Below are 19,019 nucleotides of genomic sequence, written 5' to 3'. Positions count from 1 at the left end.
AGGTAAAAAGTATGCATATCGAGAGATCGAAAGGTCGAAAGAAGATAAAGATGAGTGTAAATGTAAGTGAAAATATTACGTGAGAAGGTATACAAGTGTCAGTGTTAATAAAAGAAACGTTTGAAAGAGAAATAAAATCAATTAAGTATAAAAATCATTTAATAAGAGATAAATGACATATTAAAATGATATGACAGACCCAATAAGTCCATTAGCAAGTTGTATAATATAAATAGATAGAATGTTTAGTTCAGTTTTTAGTTGTTTCAAAGAGTAATTAACATAAATGTTGACTTAAACTTCGGAGTGTTCCTGCAGGTACCACACCACACCGTAGACTGAAAGAAATACCGAAAAGACATGAGTGACCAAGAGAAGAGGTTTAGGGTTTAGATATAATGTTTAGTTCAGTTTTTTAGTTTTTTCAATGAGTAATTAATATAAATATTGACTTAAGCTTCAAAGTGTTCCTGCAAGTACCACATCACTAATTTAGAGACTGGAAAGACATGAATGACCGATAGAAGAGGAACGAATGGAGGAAAGGAGAAACCGAAAAGACAAAGTGAAAGCAAATTTTGATGACACTCTTTTTCATATAATTAATGCAAGTACAACTATATTTTTACAAGGACAACTTCAAAAATACCATTAGGGTGGCTTCAAAATGCATTATATTAAACACAATTATAAACTGAGTTTAACGACTATGTTTTGTTCCGTAATTGAATTGAACTTAATGATTAAAACTTGTGACATGGATGTTCACGTTCACATTTGATTAGTATGCATCTACATTAATGATGTTGAAATGAAAAGTATTAAGTTTTTCTCGATTACCCAAAGATTTGATGTTGCTCACATCACCCTTTCATATATATCACAGTTTCAGGTCAATTGAACGGTAGTGGGATGCTTGCTAATCTCCAATGTTTTCAAATACATAAATATCTCATAGTCAATGTAATTGACTACATAATAATGCTCTAAAATAACATTTTTGTTACATTATCTCATATCAACATGATGATATTTATTTATAGATATTCTTGAAAGTTTTATTTCGATTAGAAATATATATTTGAATGTAAACATATTATATTGTAAGTGAGTTTTATAAAGTTGAGTTAGACTTAAATTTCACTTATTAAGTTGGTATCAAAGTTATTCAAAGTCTATCTTAACGAGAGTTTGTTGAACATAGTAGATCACCCCTATCAAATTGCTATCAGATCATCTATTATATACTTTCAAATACGAGTCATCCATTATATAATTTTGTATACAAATTGACAAATCTTAAGGAGATGTGTTAGAGATCGACACCAACTAAAAATAAGAACCTTATGAAATTGGATTAAAGTTCATTTCTTCTTAAAACACCTTATAAGATTTTTACACTAATGAATACATTTTTTAGTTAAGTTTATTTATTATGTTGCCACTCATTATGTAACAATGAGTGTGTGCAATGCGCTCAACATCTTGTTAAAGAACTGCTAAAGAAATTAAAATAATATATCTTGTAAAAGAATTAAATAATGTATTTTATGCATTTCCAATCAAAGGCATGCTTTATGCCCTTCGAAATTATTAAACCTAGAATCCTTCCACACTAAATATGTGAAACCATATCTTTTGGTAGCTACTCCATTTTTTTAAATTTATTACTTATTATGGAATAGTACTTTTCTTGATAAATATTGTATATTTTATTTTATTTATAAAACTATTTTTTAGTTCTAATCTCAATTAATGTATTAGTTTTTATTGTTCATATGTTAGATTTTTTGTGTGCAGATTCTTGTTTCTAGTGTTGGTGTGATTTTGATGTTAAAGAAATTTTTTTCAGAAATATTCGTAATGAGATAATCAAGAAGTGAAAGCTCCCCTTTATTTTTTTTATTTTTTTTCAGTCAATCAAACAAAAATCTAAGAAAACAAGCTTAAAAGTTCTTGTTTGGCTTTCTTAATCCCAAAACGTGAAAGCACCACCCTCAAATTTATGAACCAAATTTATATCGTAACATTCACTCTATCTCCACGTACGTATAGGTTCATAATGTTAATCTTAACACACGCCAATAGTAAACTTTTTAAGGTTTTTTAATTAATTTTCTAAATCCAAGTTTCTTTTGAAACATTTTTATGTATCTTAAGAACAAGAAGAAAAAGATCTTGTTTTCTTTTATTGTGTGGATCACTTCTTTTATGATGTTTATGTGGACAGATATTGGGTAAGTGTGTGATTGGAATTAAAATTTGTGGTCCTAAACCCTAAACGGTTCGATTAATAACTTTTTAAGGCTCGAGTCTAATAAAAAAAGTCAAACTAAAAATAATGTTGACAAATAATAAATATTAAACATAACAATCTTATTATTTTTTTCTTAAATTAAAATAGCTTAAATACTGAAAATTGACCTTGAATGAATAAGCGACCTTTAACATTGAATAATAACTAAAAATAAGACTAGATATAATAGGAGAAAAAAAATACTTTATATTTAAAGCATAAAGAGATGTGTAAGATCGAAAAAAAGGTAGAAGAGGAATTCGATTAAAAATCTTTGTATTTTTAGTTTAGACTGAATGTTTTATTTGAGATTCATCCTTCTTGACTATCACAAAATTCGTTAAAACTATTCTAATTATCAGTTGTTTCTGTTTATAGAGGTGAATAACCTTTATTTTGTCTTGTGTGCTATGATTCTAGTATTTAATTATTGATTATTTTCCTCTTTAGTTAAACCTAGAATGAGTGTACTACTTGTATATATTCAAACCCATTTGTTTTGATTTCAATAACAAGAAAGAATAAATATTCATTCTCATATCCTTTGTCTTCAATTTACTCTTTTGTTCATCTCTGTTACCTTTTGTTCATCCCTGTCCTGTTTTATTTTGTAATATGTTATCAGAGCCAGGTTTGAGTCTATCCTAGCGAGTGTTTGTGTTGGGCCTATCGTCCTACCTGCTATCGGTCCGCTATCGGACCACCCATAATATATAGTCTCACGCACGAGTTGGCAGTCTCGGCGTGAGGTGGGTGTGTTGGAGATGGGTACAAACCTCACTCCAAGAGTCGATTTTATGAAGTTGAGTTAGACTTAAAGTCCACTTCATAATATAGTAACAAAACGTGAATCATCCTCTTTTAAGATTGCTGCTTGGTGTTAATGGTTAGTATGATCCAATATTATCTTCACCATTGATGGTAGCAAAGTTTGGTATTTGAAGTGTGGGTGAGTGCAGTGTGACCTTGAAAGGGCAATGGGTAGAATTTTGAGGTGCCATACATAGAGTTGAAAAAAGGTTACTGAAATTTCATTGTCAAAAGCTAAAAGGAATTATGAAAATGTGGTTTTGTTGAATATAGATATATAGTCTCTATAGACTATAAACACTTTTAAGAGGCTTCTTCTCAATTTCCTCATGCAACCTTTCCGCTTTTTAGGGTCAACTGTTGATTGTTGGCGTATCCTTGATCGGATCCATTGACTTTTCATGCCCACACCACATTACCTTTCATGGGCACATAATGCTTGACCTAAAAAAATAGGTCAGTGATGTAGACACATGTTATGACACCAGTGTTAAAATTCGGATTGATATCCTAAACGTTTGGTATGTATGTATTCGATTAAAAAGTATGATGTTTTTAGTTAGGTAGAATAGTTTTTTATGTCTTTCAGAAGTACTAGTTTTTGTGATAGTTTTGAGTGGTAGGATGTTTTGGTCGGTGGTACTGTGTAGGTAGTTAGTAAAATTGTGGGATTTGTTGTGTTTGAAGAGAGACATCTATGTTCATGTGTTTTGTATATGAGTTGGATTAATTCTTAAGTTGCTTTATAAATCCTAAACCCTAAACTTTAAACCATAAATCATAAACTCTAAAAAAATCGGTGAAATTTGGAAACAACAAATAAATTATCCTTATCTTATGGGAGGGGAAAAGGAAAAACACTAGAGAATATTTTTTAAGAAAGAAAGGGATCAAACCCAATACTCCATAATGTTCCTACAAGACCTAAACCCAGCAGAACATTTTCTCTTGTTGCAATCTTCTCGTCTTTCCGGTCTTTCGATTAGGCTTCTTTCGGCTGGATCTCCTTTGGTATGGACACGATGGAGGGAGTACCTGCGAAGACACTCTGACGATCAAGTCAGTCCGAGAGCTAGGTACCAGAAGAGCAGGGAGTGAATAGTTACCTTGGGTGTTGTGCCTCTTCTGCTATTTATACTGCTCTAGATGAACTATGGCTGCTATGGGTTTGCTTTAGGGTGCAAACGAAGGCCCAATTGTGTCTTAACCGTGCTTATCACCTAAGTTGGCTTGTTTATACCTAATTACGTGTTTAGCTTTGTATCTTGTCGTCTAGTCGGCTTTGTCGTTTGGTCAGCCTTTCGGCCATCCGATAGTACACATAATATAATATTTTTAATATTAATATTTTTTATGATATTATTTATTTTGTATTTTGATGATTTTGTTTCCCCATTTGCCTAATGTTAGGGTTGGAAATGGAGATGCATATGGGGCTGTTAAGCAGTGTGTCTTTGGTAGGCATTATGGGTACACAATCTGTAGAGTTGACTGATTCTGCCAATAATAAACTTTTGTTTTGATTCACATGTGATCTAAAATTGAACCTGAGGAAGAAACTGATAGGTTTTGTTTGTATTTGAATGATATATATGGGATTATGCAAGATATTATGAAGATTTAAGATAGTTTGGAAGTTGCAATAATAGGTAATTTTGTGGAGAGTTTTTGGAAAAAGATAAGAAAGTGTGCATTGAATAATAATAAGTGCTTATCATATCGGATTTTAAGCGATTTGTTTTGGAATTAACCTTGGTTATGGTTACTGTTGGAGGGTACAAGTATGGTAGTGGAAATAACACTATAACGCCATTTTTCATGCTTACTTTTCTACACTTTCTAGAAACCAATTTATCTCTCAATAATTTTGCACTTTCTAATAAATTAATGTACACCAGAGGAATTAACTTCATCAAGTTTATACTTGTTTTCACTATTTAGTTACTGAGATTATATGGTTTTTGTTATACACTTTATCAGAACGGGACATCAATTTATATTACTACGTATTACTGCAATTTTAAAGCATTCTCCAAGAGAGAATTGACCTTCAGTAAGACAGCATGAATCTGTTTTGAATAAATTTATTTATAAACTCTTAAAACATCCACACTAATAGTAGTATTTATTAGAGTTAATTTTAATAAAATTGTTCTAGTATGAGAGTTTGAGCATAGAGAACTATTGAGAGCATTCTTCTATCTCCTTCTATCAGTCGGTTATACTGTCATTTAGTTTCTTTCCTTCCTAGCTTAGGCTCTCGGTCTTCTCGTAATCCAGACTCAAATGGTACCTGCAGAAGACACTCTGACGCTCAAGTCAGTAAAAACGTTCAGTACTCGATTCTCATAGTAATGTATATGATGACGTACCATTATTGAAATATGTGATATTTATATTACCTTTGGTGGGTTTTCCTTATTGGGTCAGGTTAAGAGTTGGACCGTACTTAGGACTGCATTACCTAGATCCTAATCACGGATTTTCCGCTGACCTTGATTGGGCGTAATTAGACTTCAGCTATCGGTCGGCCCAACGGACATGGGCCTTGACTGCTTTCGGTCGTCCAATGAAGTCTGAGACGTACAATCCTTACGGATAAAAAAAATATATTTACATTCCTTTCTTTTTCCAATAAATGATTTTTAAGATTGTATTATCAGTGTCTAAATATTGAAATAAATACTTTAATATTTTATTACAAATTGTACCATACGGGTATGAGATCTCACCACTATAAAAAAATTGCATTGATTAAGTCTCACTCTAAAACCCTTTTAGTAATAAGATTAAACAAGGGATCCGAGGTGTCACTAATTTATATTTTCGATCTTATATTAAGTATTCTATGTACAAAGTTTAATCGCGAAACTTTGGTTAAAATACCGAGTTCAGTTTTATTTAGACTAATGAAATATTACTATACAATAATAAAATATAAAGTATTGTTTCATTTTAATTTTAAAATAACAGGATAGTTATAATTTAAAATAAAATATTGTGTAATTTTAACATAACAAATACTTGCAATAATAATAATTAAAATTGAAATGATCTGAAGTATAGTATTATAAGATGAATTAGACTTCCCTTCTTTATAAATTTAACTCAGTTTTTTATATTCATGTCCATAAGATACGTATAAAAGGAAAAAGTTCATAAGTTTATTTTACACTAATTTTTTTTCTTACATCCACTCTACAATCTCTTTTAATATTAAAATATAATGTATTTTTAATAAAAATTATTTTAAAATTCATTGATATAACATAATTAACATCAATCAAGGTATTGTATATTTTAAAATTTGGAACTCTATTAGAGTTTCGTTCTTAAAAGATATTGATATTTTGAGGAGTTAAAATATGAAGATATATATTAATTGTCTTTATCTTCTATTCTAAATAATTTATGACTATATTAAACATACTGAATAAAAATTAATATAAATAAAATTTTAAAATAAATGTGAATGATTTATAGAATTCTATAAATACGAACGTAGAATATCTTTTCGTATACTTAATGTTAAATATGAGTTTTGAAAAGTTATTTCAAAACTACAAAGTGAAACATAATATATTTACAAAGGTAATCCTCTTCTCTCATCACCAATATGCATTTCTACGTCAAAGTCAACACACTTTTCTTAAATGAAATAATTTATTGTTTGTAAATTAATAGAAATTTTTCTAATGACCTCAAAGTGGCAAGCTTAGTCTTTTATAAGTATACCAATTCTCTAAGTAGTAAATAAACAAAAAAAAAATATTAAATTCACGTAAAGTTTATATATAATTATTTAATGAGAAAAAATAATTATATGATTTTTTATTTGATAAAAAATAAAGAAAATATTTTAAATAATGAAAGAATAAGGAGTTCAAATAAAAAATTTGGAAGTTTTGGAATAAAAGAATTAAGAATGATTAAATTACTCAAATTTAAAATAATAATAATAAATATAATTATGTGTAATAATAAAAAGGTTATTATATATTCAATTTAACACTCTTTTCCATGTTATTCTCTTCTTCTTCTTTATGTAAATAATTCTTCTTTATGTAAATAAGTTGAATTACATATATGAAATTAGTTTTCTGATTTTTCAATGAGAAAACTTTTAAATTACTTAAAGAAGAACTTAATTCTGTGGTGAACTTTGTTAAGCGAGCAATGTTAAGGTAGATGTTTTATATTTTACTTCGTAGTTCCTATTCCATTCATAATTGTAATTTGCATCATAATTTTTATCAATATCCTATTTATAAAGGAGTTTTTCAACAATAATTAAAGTTATAAAATCATAATTTTATTAGATAGGTCAACCAAGCTTTAATAATAAAGTAAAAATAATTAACCAAATAAAGTTAGAAAGAAAAAAAAAATTACATTAGTTAAGTAACTACATCATATAATAACAAAGCTAGAAACTATTAATAATATTTTTTCATATGATGACAAATGATTGTTGTTACTTGAAATATCAACATAGCTGAAATGTCAAGTACCATAGTGATACCTAACATAAAAACTTTTTATAAAAAAAAAAATACAAACGGTTTCACACAAATTCAAAAGACTAAAAGAAAGTTACAGATTTAAGAGGTAAAAAAGTATATAAAATATTCTTATATGTGTTTCAATGACCTAGAATTATGAGGTTCCATTAATACAAACTTATTACAATGAACTAAGATTCCATTAATACAAACTTATTTGTCTAGTCTTGTAATAAACTCAAACATTTTTTTTTTATATTAATATTATGAGGTTGAAAATACGACTTCTTTACGTATATGAAAAAATCGTGTTAATGTGTTATTTATGTGAAAAGAAAAGTCGTATTAAGATAGTACGACTTTAAATTAAAGTATAAATTGTGTTATCTTATCACAAATTTTTTTACAATAAATTTGTGTCACGGTTCACTAAACTCGTAATATTTTAAAAAATGACAACATTTTGGTAATAAAAGACAAAAATTAACCAATTTGTAAAAAACAAAAGAAAAAAAGTATTAATGTTGAGTAAAGAAAAGAAGTTGAATAATAAATTGGATAGAATGATAAAAGTTGAATCCTGTTAAAAAGTTAATGCTGCAATCCCATCCCATGCTATATATAAAACAGAAAAGCTCAGAAACTGGTTATGGCAATGTTGATGAAGCAGAAGAAGCAAGTTGTTGTTGGAGCACTGAGATTGAAGAAATGACTGATGAGAGAAAGAATAGCAATGGAGTTTGATGAGTATCATTTTTTCATTGAATTGACAAGCCACTTACATGCTCCTTCTTAGTGACCACCCCAATACACACATACATATCCTTCAATGGATAAATCACACAAAAAAATTTGTGTTACGTTATGTGTGAAATGCTGTGATAAGACAAACAAGAAAACTGTGATGATATTTCTGAACAGTGATTGCCACCATTTTTGTTAAAGTGGCGAAAGTGGATGAGCACTTCACTGTTGAGGATCAGAATTCTAGTTCTTCAAGATGAAGGCTATTGAATTTGTCTTAACACAGTACCAGGATCGTACTTCTGCATAACACTACCAAAACATATTCCTAAGGATAAGAACTTTTGTTTTGCACCAACTAACTCATTTTCCATGTTTTCTCTTTTTTATTTTGGGTTTTTATAACAACCGTTCATACCAATTTGTATACTTTTGCGTTTAAAGTTAACAGGAAATGTCATGAACTGTAGCAGACAAGTCATATCATCAATTCAAACAAATCTTTTGTTTTCACATCATGTTTATTCAATGTGATTTTCACTTCTTAACTTTTTTTTTCTCAAACTCTAATCAAATGTGAACTCTCTAAATGTATAACAACCTTAAATTAGACTACAACATTAATAAATAAATGACTTTTAATTCTAAAAATAACCTAAATCTACATTCGAGATCTCACGTCGACTGGATATTAAGATATTTCATTTTTTATAAGTGGATGCAAACTTCATCTTATAAGCCGGTTTTATGAGATTGGATTAGGCATAAAGTTCACTTCTTAACATGGTATCAGAGTCATTTAAAGTCTATCTTAATAAGAGTTTGTTGGATTTATCGTGTTACCCGATATCGGACCGTAATGAAATCACTCATAACATTTCATTTTTTATAAGTGAGGATAAACTTCATATTATAAACCAGTTTTATAAGATTGAGTTAAAGTTATACTCCACTTCTTAACAATCTCTTCTCATTTCTTAAAGGTTATTATTATTATTATTCAAAAGTTAGGATTTTTTATTTTAGAAAATGTAAATATGTAGTTTAAGAATTTTTTTATTTTTTTTATGGTTATGGACCGAACTCAATCGCTTAACAATTGGGTGAGTGAATAGTGTATGTTAAATTCAATACATATCCACCAAAAATACTAAATAATAATAATCATAATACACCTATTATTCAATTTCATTTTTCTATTAACTAATAATATGCATTTTTTAAATACTAAAATTGTCAATTCTTCTATTATTAAATGATATAGTTTGTTTTAAAAAATATTCTAAAACATCTTTAAAAGAGTATTTTTTTAAATTAAACATTTTAACAAAAATAAAAATTCGAAACATGTGACTCGATCGACCAAATTTCATCTTAATAAAAAGTGAGTTTAAAAAAGAAAAACACAAAAATATGACTCAATTAAGCAAAGATGATGGGTTTGTCCAAATCCAATCCTACCCATATATACTCTAAAAGAAATAATTTAGTTTGTATTAATAATAAAACAAATTATATTTTTAACTATTTAGAGAGAGAGAGAGAGAGAGTTTTTAACTATTTAGAGAGAGAGAAGAGAGAAGAGAGAGAGTGAGAGTGGCAATTGCTTCCTGCAATTGAAAGGCCCATATTCAAACTTTCATGGCAATTGCACCATATCACTGCACCCAATTATAGAGGAAAAGACAAAAAGCCTTAAAAAATGGATACATATCAAATTATATTCTGGATATCTTTTGCGAAATACAATAATCTCTTATAGATAAATTTTTTCATATTATTTTCAATTCTAGATTTTTTTATCTATAATGGGATTTTGATTTTTTTTATGGATTTTTATATTCGGAACACAATAATCTCTTCCGGATCTATTTTTCTGAAATGCATTATTTTCAATTTTGGATTTTCATTTTCGGAATAAAGGATATTTTTGGAAATTTTGAAATTGTGTTGGGTGCGGGTTCAAAAGTTTGGGTGTAGGAAGCAATTGCCAACTTTCATCTCCTCTAATTATGATTTTTTTCTGCACCCCATACTAGAAGTAAAAAGACTAAAATACTCTCCTTCATACCACGAAAAAAATAAGAGAGTAAAACAAATAGGTTTACTTGATAGTTTGTTTTAAAAAAACTCGTTCGAAAAGGTATTATATATAATTAATAAAGTTTGTTTTGGAAATTTTGTTATAAAATGATTCTCATATATTCTACACAATTTGTTCCAAAATCTTCTTCCAAAAAGTCCATTTCATAAAACATCACATACATTCTCGAAAGTTTCATACGTTCTAAAAAGCTTTTTTTTTGGAAATTTTTCTTGAAAATTTCAAAAAGCTTGTCCTGATAATGTACCGGACCGTATGACACCTCAATATTGTAATATATGATCTAGATCGACATGACAAAAATCATTAACAATGGATTAACGACACTAATGAGCTATAAAGCATTAAATGATACACTCTTAATCATGATAAAAAAAATTCTAATTCGTCCCAATAACAAATGGTTCATGATAATCATATAAATTAAGCACAGATTCCAAGAATCGTGTACGTCATCACCTAGTACTAATAGTGTCGAGTGTCGAATACCAAAATCTCACTTGAACGTCAGAATGTTTTTTACAGATATCATTTAAGCTTGGAGTTCACGGAGACATAAAGTAGCTAAAGGAGAGCACGAAGATCGTTTCAAGCAGAGGTAGGAAAGGCAATTATTCTCTTGACTCCAACCTTGTTCGAGAACAGGTAAATCTCTATAATAGGTAATGTAGAAGTCATTTTGGAAAAGGTAAAATATCATTTTAAAAAATAAGGGGTGCAAAAAGAAAAGAAAAAAACTAATTATTGAGCATGGGAGTATATGGGCCCATGGCCTACCCGACAGAGAGTGACCCGGTTGATTCTTTGGGCTCATCCTTACTTGGTGACAATAGTTACAACATTTGGGTACTGTCATAAAAACTATGAAATCATAAGAAAATAAATTATTAAATAGGGAATATAACTCATACAAGTTTCAAGTAACAAATGAGTTAGAAATTACACTAATAAATATTTGTCTTCCATCAATTACTGATTTCTACACAATTTATCCGTACAACAATAGTGTGATGGTTTGCATTAAACTGTAGATAATTTTCCGTATCTTAAAGTTTTAATCATTTTACCAAATTAATTCACGAATCACAAAGTTTACGTTAAGTTATAAGGTTAAGATAAATGATTTATGATAGTGGAAACAGAAAAATAAAAAGGGGAATTTATTTATATGATCAAAATTAAAAAAATAAGTCAGACTTACTAATTTACGCACACAAGTGAGGGCGGAATTCTAGAATTAAAAAATCAAAAACCATTTTGTTTAAATTAAGTTATTTATATCCGAATTCTACAATTCAAAATTATTGATGTCCGACTTGAGTCAGTTATGTCTGAATTTTTGTACAATTAGAAAGCAAAACCATTTATGAATCAAGAAAAAATATTTCTAAATTGAAAAATGTGAACTTTGTATTCTAATTTTTGTAATTTTATAATTTTAACTTTGGATTATTTAAACGCATAATCCAACAAGTGAAGGCTTAATTTCCCATTACCCTGAATTCTAATATTCCAAATTTGGGCTTTGAACTATGAAGAGATAATGTAAATCAAGTCAGTTTTAATATTTTAAATAATTTTAAATGAAGGATAATTTTATTTTTTTTAAATAATTTTAGTTGCAAAACTTCACCTTTCAGTCATGTATGTTACAGTTGAGATGTATGACATGCTTGTCAAGAAAAATCGTTTTATTAGAATTTTATTATTTTGAAAAAACACTTATTATTACAAACATCACAAAACTTACCTTTAAACACTTATTATTACAAACATCACAAAACTTACCTTTACCACCACAATTAGTATCATTACAAACATCACAAAACTTATTTTAATCACTAATAAAACTTACCTTAAACATTAACCATCTTACCTTTACCATCACAAATTAACCATCAACACAATTAGTATCAGTACACACGTCACAAAACCTACTTTAATCACAAAACCTATTTTAATCACCAATGAAGGTACTACACTTTCCACACTCCAAAAGATAATGTTAGAATTAAAAATTATATGGAGATGTAAGGATAATTAGACTAAATTAAAGAATTTAGGCAAACTTATTTGTTCAAGGAAATTATTAAGAAGTAATTGTAAAAGAATTAAAATTTATTTCATCTCCCAAATGTCCATAACTATACTTTTAGAAAAGATTTTAAAAAATATCATCCGTTTTAAGCAATTAAAAACAATTTTAAACCCTCTTACGTCTTTTTAATGTAATAAACAAGTTCTCAGACCGAAACCTTTTTAATTTTTTATTGTTTAAAATACGGTGAAAAAGCATTGAACATTGTAATTCTTAAAGAATACAGCACTTTAATCTAATTATGAACAAAACACTGTCTTTTAAGTTCTGAAATATAAGGTATTCTAAATAAATGCACCTCTTCCATAATTTAAGAGTTGCCATTCATTCATGTTTGAGATTGTACTGCACCGCATTCACAACCGCAATTACAAAAGAAAAAAGATTATTAAAAAGAAAAAAAGATTATTAAAAAGAAAAAAGAAAAAAAAAAACAAAACGGTTCTGATCTCTGGTATCAAACACATACAAAAAGCCGATGGAATCAAAACTGAGCCGAAACACGAGTCGCTCAAGCCGAACATTCAAGCCCCAGCTCCATCTTGCACGACTCACTCTCAGCCGAACCACTAAATTCCTTCAACTCGATCCTTCTCTTCTTCACCGGAACCACGTGCTGCGCACGTGAAACCGGTTCGAACCCCAGCGTAAGCTCCAAACCAACATCATCGGTTCGTCGCACGAGCTTCCGGTTCGACTCCGGTTCATCTCGGAAGAGGATCGAAGTCTCCGCCGTCTCCACCGACACCATGCTCTCGCTCTCCACCGCATTCGCCGCCTCAGACTGGTGGCTCAGCGACGAATCGTGACTGCCAGATCGATTCAACACCTCTTCGGTCCACTCGCATGTCATCAAACCCGGTTCAGAAAGACCCAATTCGGTTCCCTTGTTACCGTTGTTATCGTTGGAGGTGGATTTGGGCTTGGCGTTGGCGTTGGCGAGTGGACGCCTGACGCGAGACCGAGTCTTGACTCGTTGCTGCTGAGTTTCGTTCGACGCGGCGGAGTTCTCATCTTTCGACACGTGGCGTATGTCGTACGCCTTGAGCGGCGGGCCCCGCCCGCTCGCCGCCGCTTCAGACGTGATCGGCGTGATCGGCGCGCCTCTCAAGACGTTCTCAACTGCGGCTTGACACAGCTGCCAGCTCCCCGACCACAACAACCCAACCGAACCGTAAATCGGGTTCACTATCCGACCGCATGCCTCGTACAACAACGAACGAAAGATCGCTGCATAGATCAAAGAAACAACCCAAGTTCAGTGAATTCCATGTACACAATCAAAATCCAGTTCATGCTGGGCTTTATAAACCTTTATCGGACTCTAATTCTACTCGTTGTGGGAGTTTGTATTCCTGAAAAGAAAGTTTAGGAAAATGGCACAAACCTGGACGAAGATGTTCGGGGCCTGCGTTAACGAGATTCATGAGACCAGCACGGCCATAGAACTTGGCGAGAAACACAGTAGCATTGGCTTGAGATTCTGGGCTTTTGATCCACTGCAAACAGGGTCTGATGCTGCAATTCTCACTGCACCCTTTTCTCAGAACTCGACACCCATTGCAGCTCATCCGCATTTTCGAAGACCCAATTGAGAATCTTGGAGAAAGGAGAAGAAAGAGGTGAAATTGAAGAAGCTATTTTCTGTGGGAGATTGTGATCATAGAAGTGAGCAAAACAAGGGTATATATTTGTTGGTGGGTTAAGGAGAGAGAGAGAGAGAGAGAGTGGATTTTTCAGGTACTGGGTTGTGGGGAACGCAGTTGTTTCTGAAGAATTGTTTTATAGTATTACCAGTGCTTTATTTAACAATAACAACACCAACACACAAAGCCAAACCATGGTTTCCACGTTCAAAGAGGTTGGAGTTCGAGGAAGTAAACAGCTGGTTTACCACGTCACAATCCCACCCTCATGAACAGCGCGTGCACTCACCTCCCAATCATAGGGACACTCATCCCTTAGTCATTGGGACGTAGATGACGTGGGATAACCCTTAAGTGCCACAGAGCTTCTCCATGGTCTGTTCACTTGGGAAGTGCCCTTTAAAGTAAGGTAATATTACGGAATCTGCCACGCGAGGAGAGAGGGTGAAAGGGAAAAGAGGGAAGGTAGAAGAGCATGCAAATGGGTACAAAAATTGAGGAGAGAAGAAAGTGGCGCGTGGCGGGCACGGTCAGGTGACAGAGTGCGGTCGAATCGCCACATATTGTGGAGTGAGGATCCATCCACCAACACTATCTCTCTTCAAAGAGCGGTTTTTGAATGAAAATTAAAAACAAGAAAAAGGGGAAAAAAACTCCTGGTTTTCTGGAATTGGATGGAAAGCGGTTTTGGCTGAAAACCGGACACTGGTTTCCGGTTTTGGTCTCATGACTGTGGGCGCGGGTGATGAAAGGGAAAAGCACTAAAGCCAATGGTTTTGGACATGAGATCCAAATTTTACCAAAATTAAAATCACCAACACTATTTCAGTAAATAAGACTTTTGACAATTCTTAAAGTTATACACATATATAATAAAATATAAATTTAAAATTAAATAATATAAAAAAAAATTATTAAAATAATAATATTAAGAATTCTAATGTGATTATATAAAAATATATCATTATTCCAAATTTATTTATTCCCTTCTGTAAAAATAAAACATTAACACACTATCTTTCAAACTAACATCTCTCAACATTCTTCATCCATGTTTCTTTCTAATGGCGCCCATTAATATTAAATTGGTCATTAATATTTATTCAAGAATGATGCAACTGCTGAGAAAATTCATGTTGATAAAATAATAGGTGAAATATTCAATTTCATCGTCTAAATAAAGGTTTCAAAAGTTAGTCCTCAAATTTAAATATAGCTACTTTAAGTGATTATAATATCTTGCTTTCGTTATTCATTTTTCATTTAAATTTTACTCATTTAGTTTATTGTTCAAAAATAATTTAATTCAAATGTATAAGGACATAATTATATTTTAATGATAATAGGAAAATTTTATATGAAATAAATGACACATATGAATTATAAACTTATCATAGTAATTACTCTGGTTTAAAGGTTAAGTGGTTTCTTGTACATTCATATTTGTAAATTAGTATGTTTGTTAATAATGATAAAAATGTATTTTATAAATTTTAGTTCTTTGTCTCGTATCTTATCCTTTGAATCTCAATTAATATTTATTAATATTCTTTTAGTTCAGTATTTTTTTTAACAAATTTTAAGTATCACAAATAAATATATTTTTTTTAACTAAGATTTTGGACAGTTTTATTAAATCTATTTGTTATTAATTAAAAGGTCATATAACTAGCTCTCTTTAAATTAGTTGTATTCTATTTAAAATTGTGTTTTTCTGGTTGACTTGGTCGTCAGTCGACTCTAAACTCTAGCTTCGTCTACTTCTGGTAGATTTTGTGCTTCCCTTTGAATGCTGGAACGCAGCTCTGTTGAAACAGAGGGAGTCCTACCTGTCGATTGTACTCCGACGATAAAGTAAGTATATGACTTATAAAGGTAAGGGATGTTGATTATAATTTTGTAGTATATTGAGGTAGATGAACGTGCATGTGATTTTGTGACATTGCTTTGAGTTTTTGTGAAAAAAAAAATGTGTTTTGTTTGATAATATATTTACAGTGCTTTGAGTTTTTGAGTTTTTATATGTATAGTATACGTTATTGTTTTTTATAATTTTTTTAAAATGATTTTAGGTTTGGAATATTTTGGTTTCTTGATATGCATTTCTAATTAATAATGTTATATGAATGTGATGTTAAATTTTGGAAGTGAAAAAAATGGTGAATTTGTTCATCTATGTTTAGGATGTAATATGACATAATATGATGGTAAAATTATGAAACTAAGGATAATTATATTTTTTTTATTGTATGTGAGAGTATGCTTGGACTAACAAGCTTTACTATGATGTTTAAATTGTACTATTTTAAGTTAAGATGAGTTCCACGAAATATGTTCCATATTTTGTTATTTAAAATATAAAATATTACAAGTAATAAAAATTGGTGATCACTTGTTTATTGAGCAAAATTTTTTTTTTAAAATTGAGAAGTTTAATAATTGGTCAACCTTATTCATTGAGTGAAATTCATTTGAATTGTCCCATATTTATATTTTAGAAAAGATTTTCTAAAACTTTTCCAAACAATAACTTTTATTGAGTGATTTCATCTTATGTATTATATTATATATACATGTATATACGTAAGTTTGTAATTTTTTCTATGAAAAAATAAAGTTTATTTGATTATATTTTCTTATGATAATTAATAAGATATTTGTAAAGAGTTAGATAAAGCCTAATAATACAATAATTAATAACAACACCAAGATTGTTGACTGCAATGCAATTAAAAAAGTGATCACTTCCATTTTATTATTTATTAAAGTTTGTGTGTCACATTTGTTTAAAAGTGAGAATAGTCATTTAAGAAGCTTTGATTTTTTAGTAGCTCTAGCTTGCCTATTTTTTAAAAAACAATTAATAATACTTACTTAATGAGTATATATTTTCTAACTTAATCTTCATCTACTAAAACGCCATACACCAAAAAGGTATTTGATATTTTATAAGAATTTAATTTCTTTAAATTTTAATATTATTACAACCATTTTTTGTAGAAAACAGCACAAGCATGATTCTATTCCATGTTCAGTCAAAACAAATCAGAGTGGAAAGTGCCTGTTACTTACTTCTGAATTGTGACATTCATGTACTTAACAAAGGTGATAGTTGACCATGTAAAGTGTATAAATTATGAGACTTTGCTTCACGACAATTCTTACGAAGTGTGTCTCGGGAAAGAAACAAGACACAGAGAGAGAGAAAAACAACATAAAAAATTTATGTATTCTTGTTGATTATTCAGGAATGTACACTTATACACTAACATTGCACACTAAACCTTAAACTATCTAGTAACATTGCCACTTTGAAAAACTCATAAGTAAAGAATTTTTCACTAGAATTGTGTGGCAAATTTTAAAAGTTAATTTACATAGACTCAAGTTTCAGTAGGTTCAAAAAATTATATTAATTATTCAAATAATACTTCAATTTTTTAACTTTTTTTAGTTTTTAATGTAAAATATTTTTGGGTTTTTAACTTTTACATAATACTTTCATTAATACAAATACATTTGTTTCATTGTTTCAGTATGTTTAAAAATCAGGAGTCGAAGTTGATGATAATTTATATACTTTTTCCTCCTCTAATCTATTGAGATATTTTTTAATGATAAAATTGTGACGGAACATTTACTTTTAAATCAGATAATACCTTGTCATCATTTGGACATGATTTATATTTTTTTAATTTTTTTTCTTTGTGTTTTATTTTAGTTTTATCAATTTAAACAATCTCTTCTATTTTTACTATATTTTTTTTTTTCATTTCAACCACTTTTCTAATAGGAAAAGCATTTGTGTGGATTTATAAATGTCTTTTCTATTCATAGAAGCTAACTTTATTATTGTTGAAAAAATAGATATTATAGAAAGATGGAAGCAAGTTGCAACTTAAAGTCATCCAAATTAGGGAAAGAAAGAAAGAAAAAGGAAGATTTGTATGATTTGTATACAATTTCTTTCTCACTTCTTGTTTTCTTTATTTGAAAGTATGTCATCCAATAACTCACTTTTTTATTTATTTTGGATTTATTAAGTGTGTCAACCAATGACTCACTTTATTTTAATTTTAATTTTGGAGATTGTAACCTAACAATTTATGGTCAACACTGTTCATATTGCACATGATGTTACTAAATAAATAAAATCAATTTAGTCTTATATTTTATCAATTACTCATTTAACTTATTTATTAATGAAATTTATTTGATTTAGTATTTCACTTTTTTTCTAAAATATTACCTCTCATTTTAAACAAGTGGTGGAAGATTCGAGTTTTGATGAGATATTTAATATCAAGATTATAAAAAAATATTATTATATATACTAAGTTCATCAGTTTCACTAATTGTTCTTTCATTTTATTCTTTTAAGAAATTACTTTAGCAAATTTAAAAGAATAAGAATATTTATAAATTGTTATTAAATTTATTTCTTTTGATTAGTGGAAGATTTTTTTATGGGGTGAAATAGTGCCCTATGTGTAGTCCAGACTCCCTAATTCTAAAGTCAAAGATTCAGTGATATCACTTGTGATATTGTCTACTTTTTACTCAAAATTTTGTCATATAAATAAAAGTTTCTTCAGGATTAAAATAGGAAATTGTAGTTATAATTAATTTTTGTCATGCAATATCTGACTCTGTAAATAGTTTTTTCATTTAAAAAATGTGTAAAATGCTACTTACCCTCTAAATATATTTAAAAAATATATAAATGTGATTAAACTTACACAGTAATAATTTGAGTGGGTTTTTTATTGAAAAGTTTAATATGTCATGGTCATTGGCAAAGTAACTTCTTAATACTATT

At 29.5% G+C, this 19,019-nt stretch overlaps 1 protein-coding gene across 1 annotated transcript; it reads right to left on the bottom strand.

Annotated features, from left to right (window-relative positions):
* Nucleotides 1-12,860: 12,860 nt before the first annotated feature.
* LOC137826204 (LOB domain-containing protein 40) lies at nt 12,861-14,403 on the bottom strand. Its single transcript, XM_068632089.1, has 2 exons — nt 13,942-14,403; nt 12,861-13,784 (listed from the first exon to the last, which is right to left on the bottom strand). Exons 1-2 carry the CDS (start codon nt 14,129-14,131, stop codon nt 13,066-13,068), a joined length of 909 nt encoding a protein of 302 aa, XP_068488190.1. The 5' UTR covers nt 14,132-14,403; the 3' UTR covers nt 12,861-13,065.
* Nucleotides 14,404-19,019: the final 4,616 nt, after the last annotated feature.

This window comes from Phaseolus vulgaris, chromosome 8 (genome assembly GCF_000499845.2).
Source record: "Phaseolus vulgaris cultivar G19833 chromosome 8, P. vulgaris v2.0, whole genome shotgun sequence".
Lineage (NCBI taxonomy): Eukaryota > Viridiplantae > Streptophyta > Magnoliopsida > Fabales > Fabaceae > Phaseolus > Phaseolus vulgaris.
This window is presented reverse-complemented; position numbering and strand designations above follow the sequence as displayed.

Bases quoted from the DNA above. Each gene is read 5' to 3' on its own strand.
- LOC137826204 (XM_068632089.1), bottom strand. From the start codon at position 14,131: ATGCGGATGAGCTGCAATGGGTGTCGAGTTCTGAGAAAAGGGTGCAGT. The intron at 13,785-13,941 runs GTTTGTGCCATT...TGATCTATGCAG, and splicing joins CCCCGAACATCTTCGTCCAG to CGATCTTTCGTTCGTTGTTG.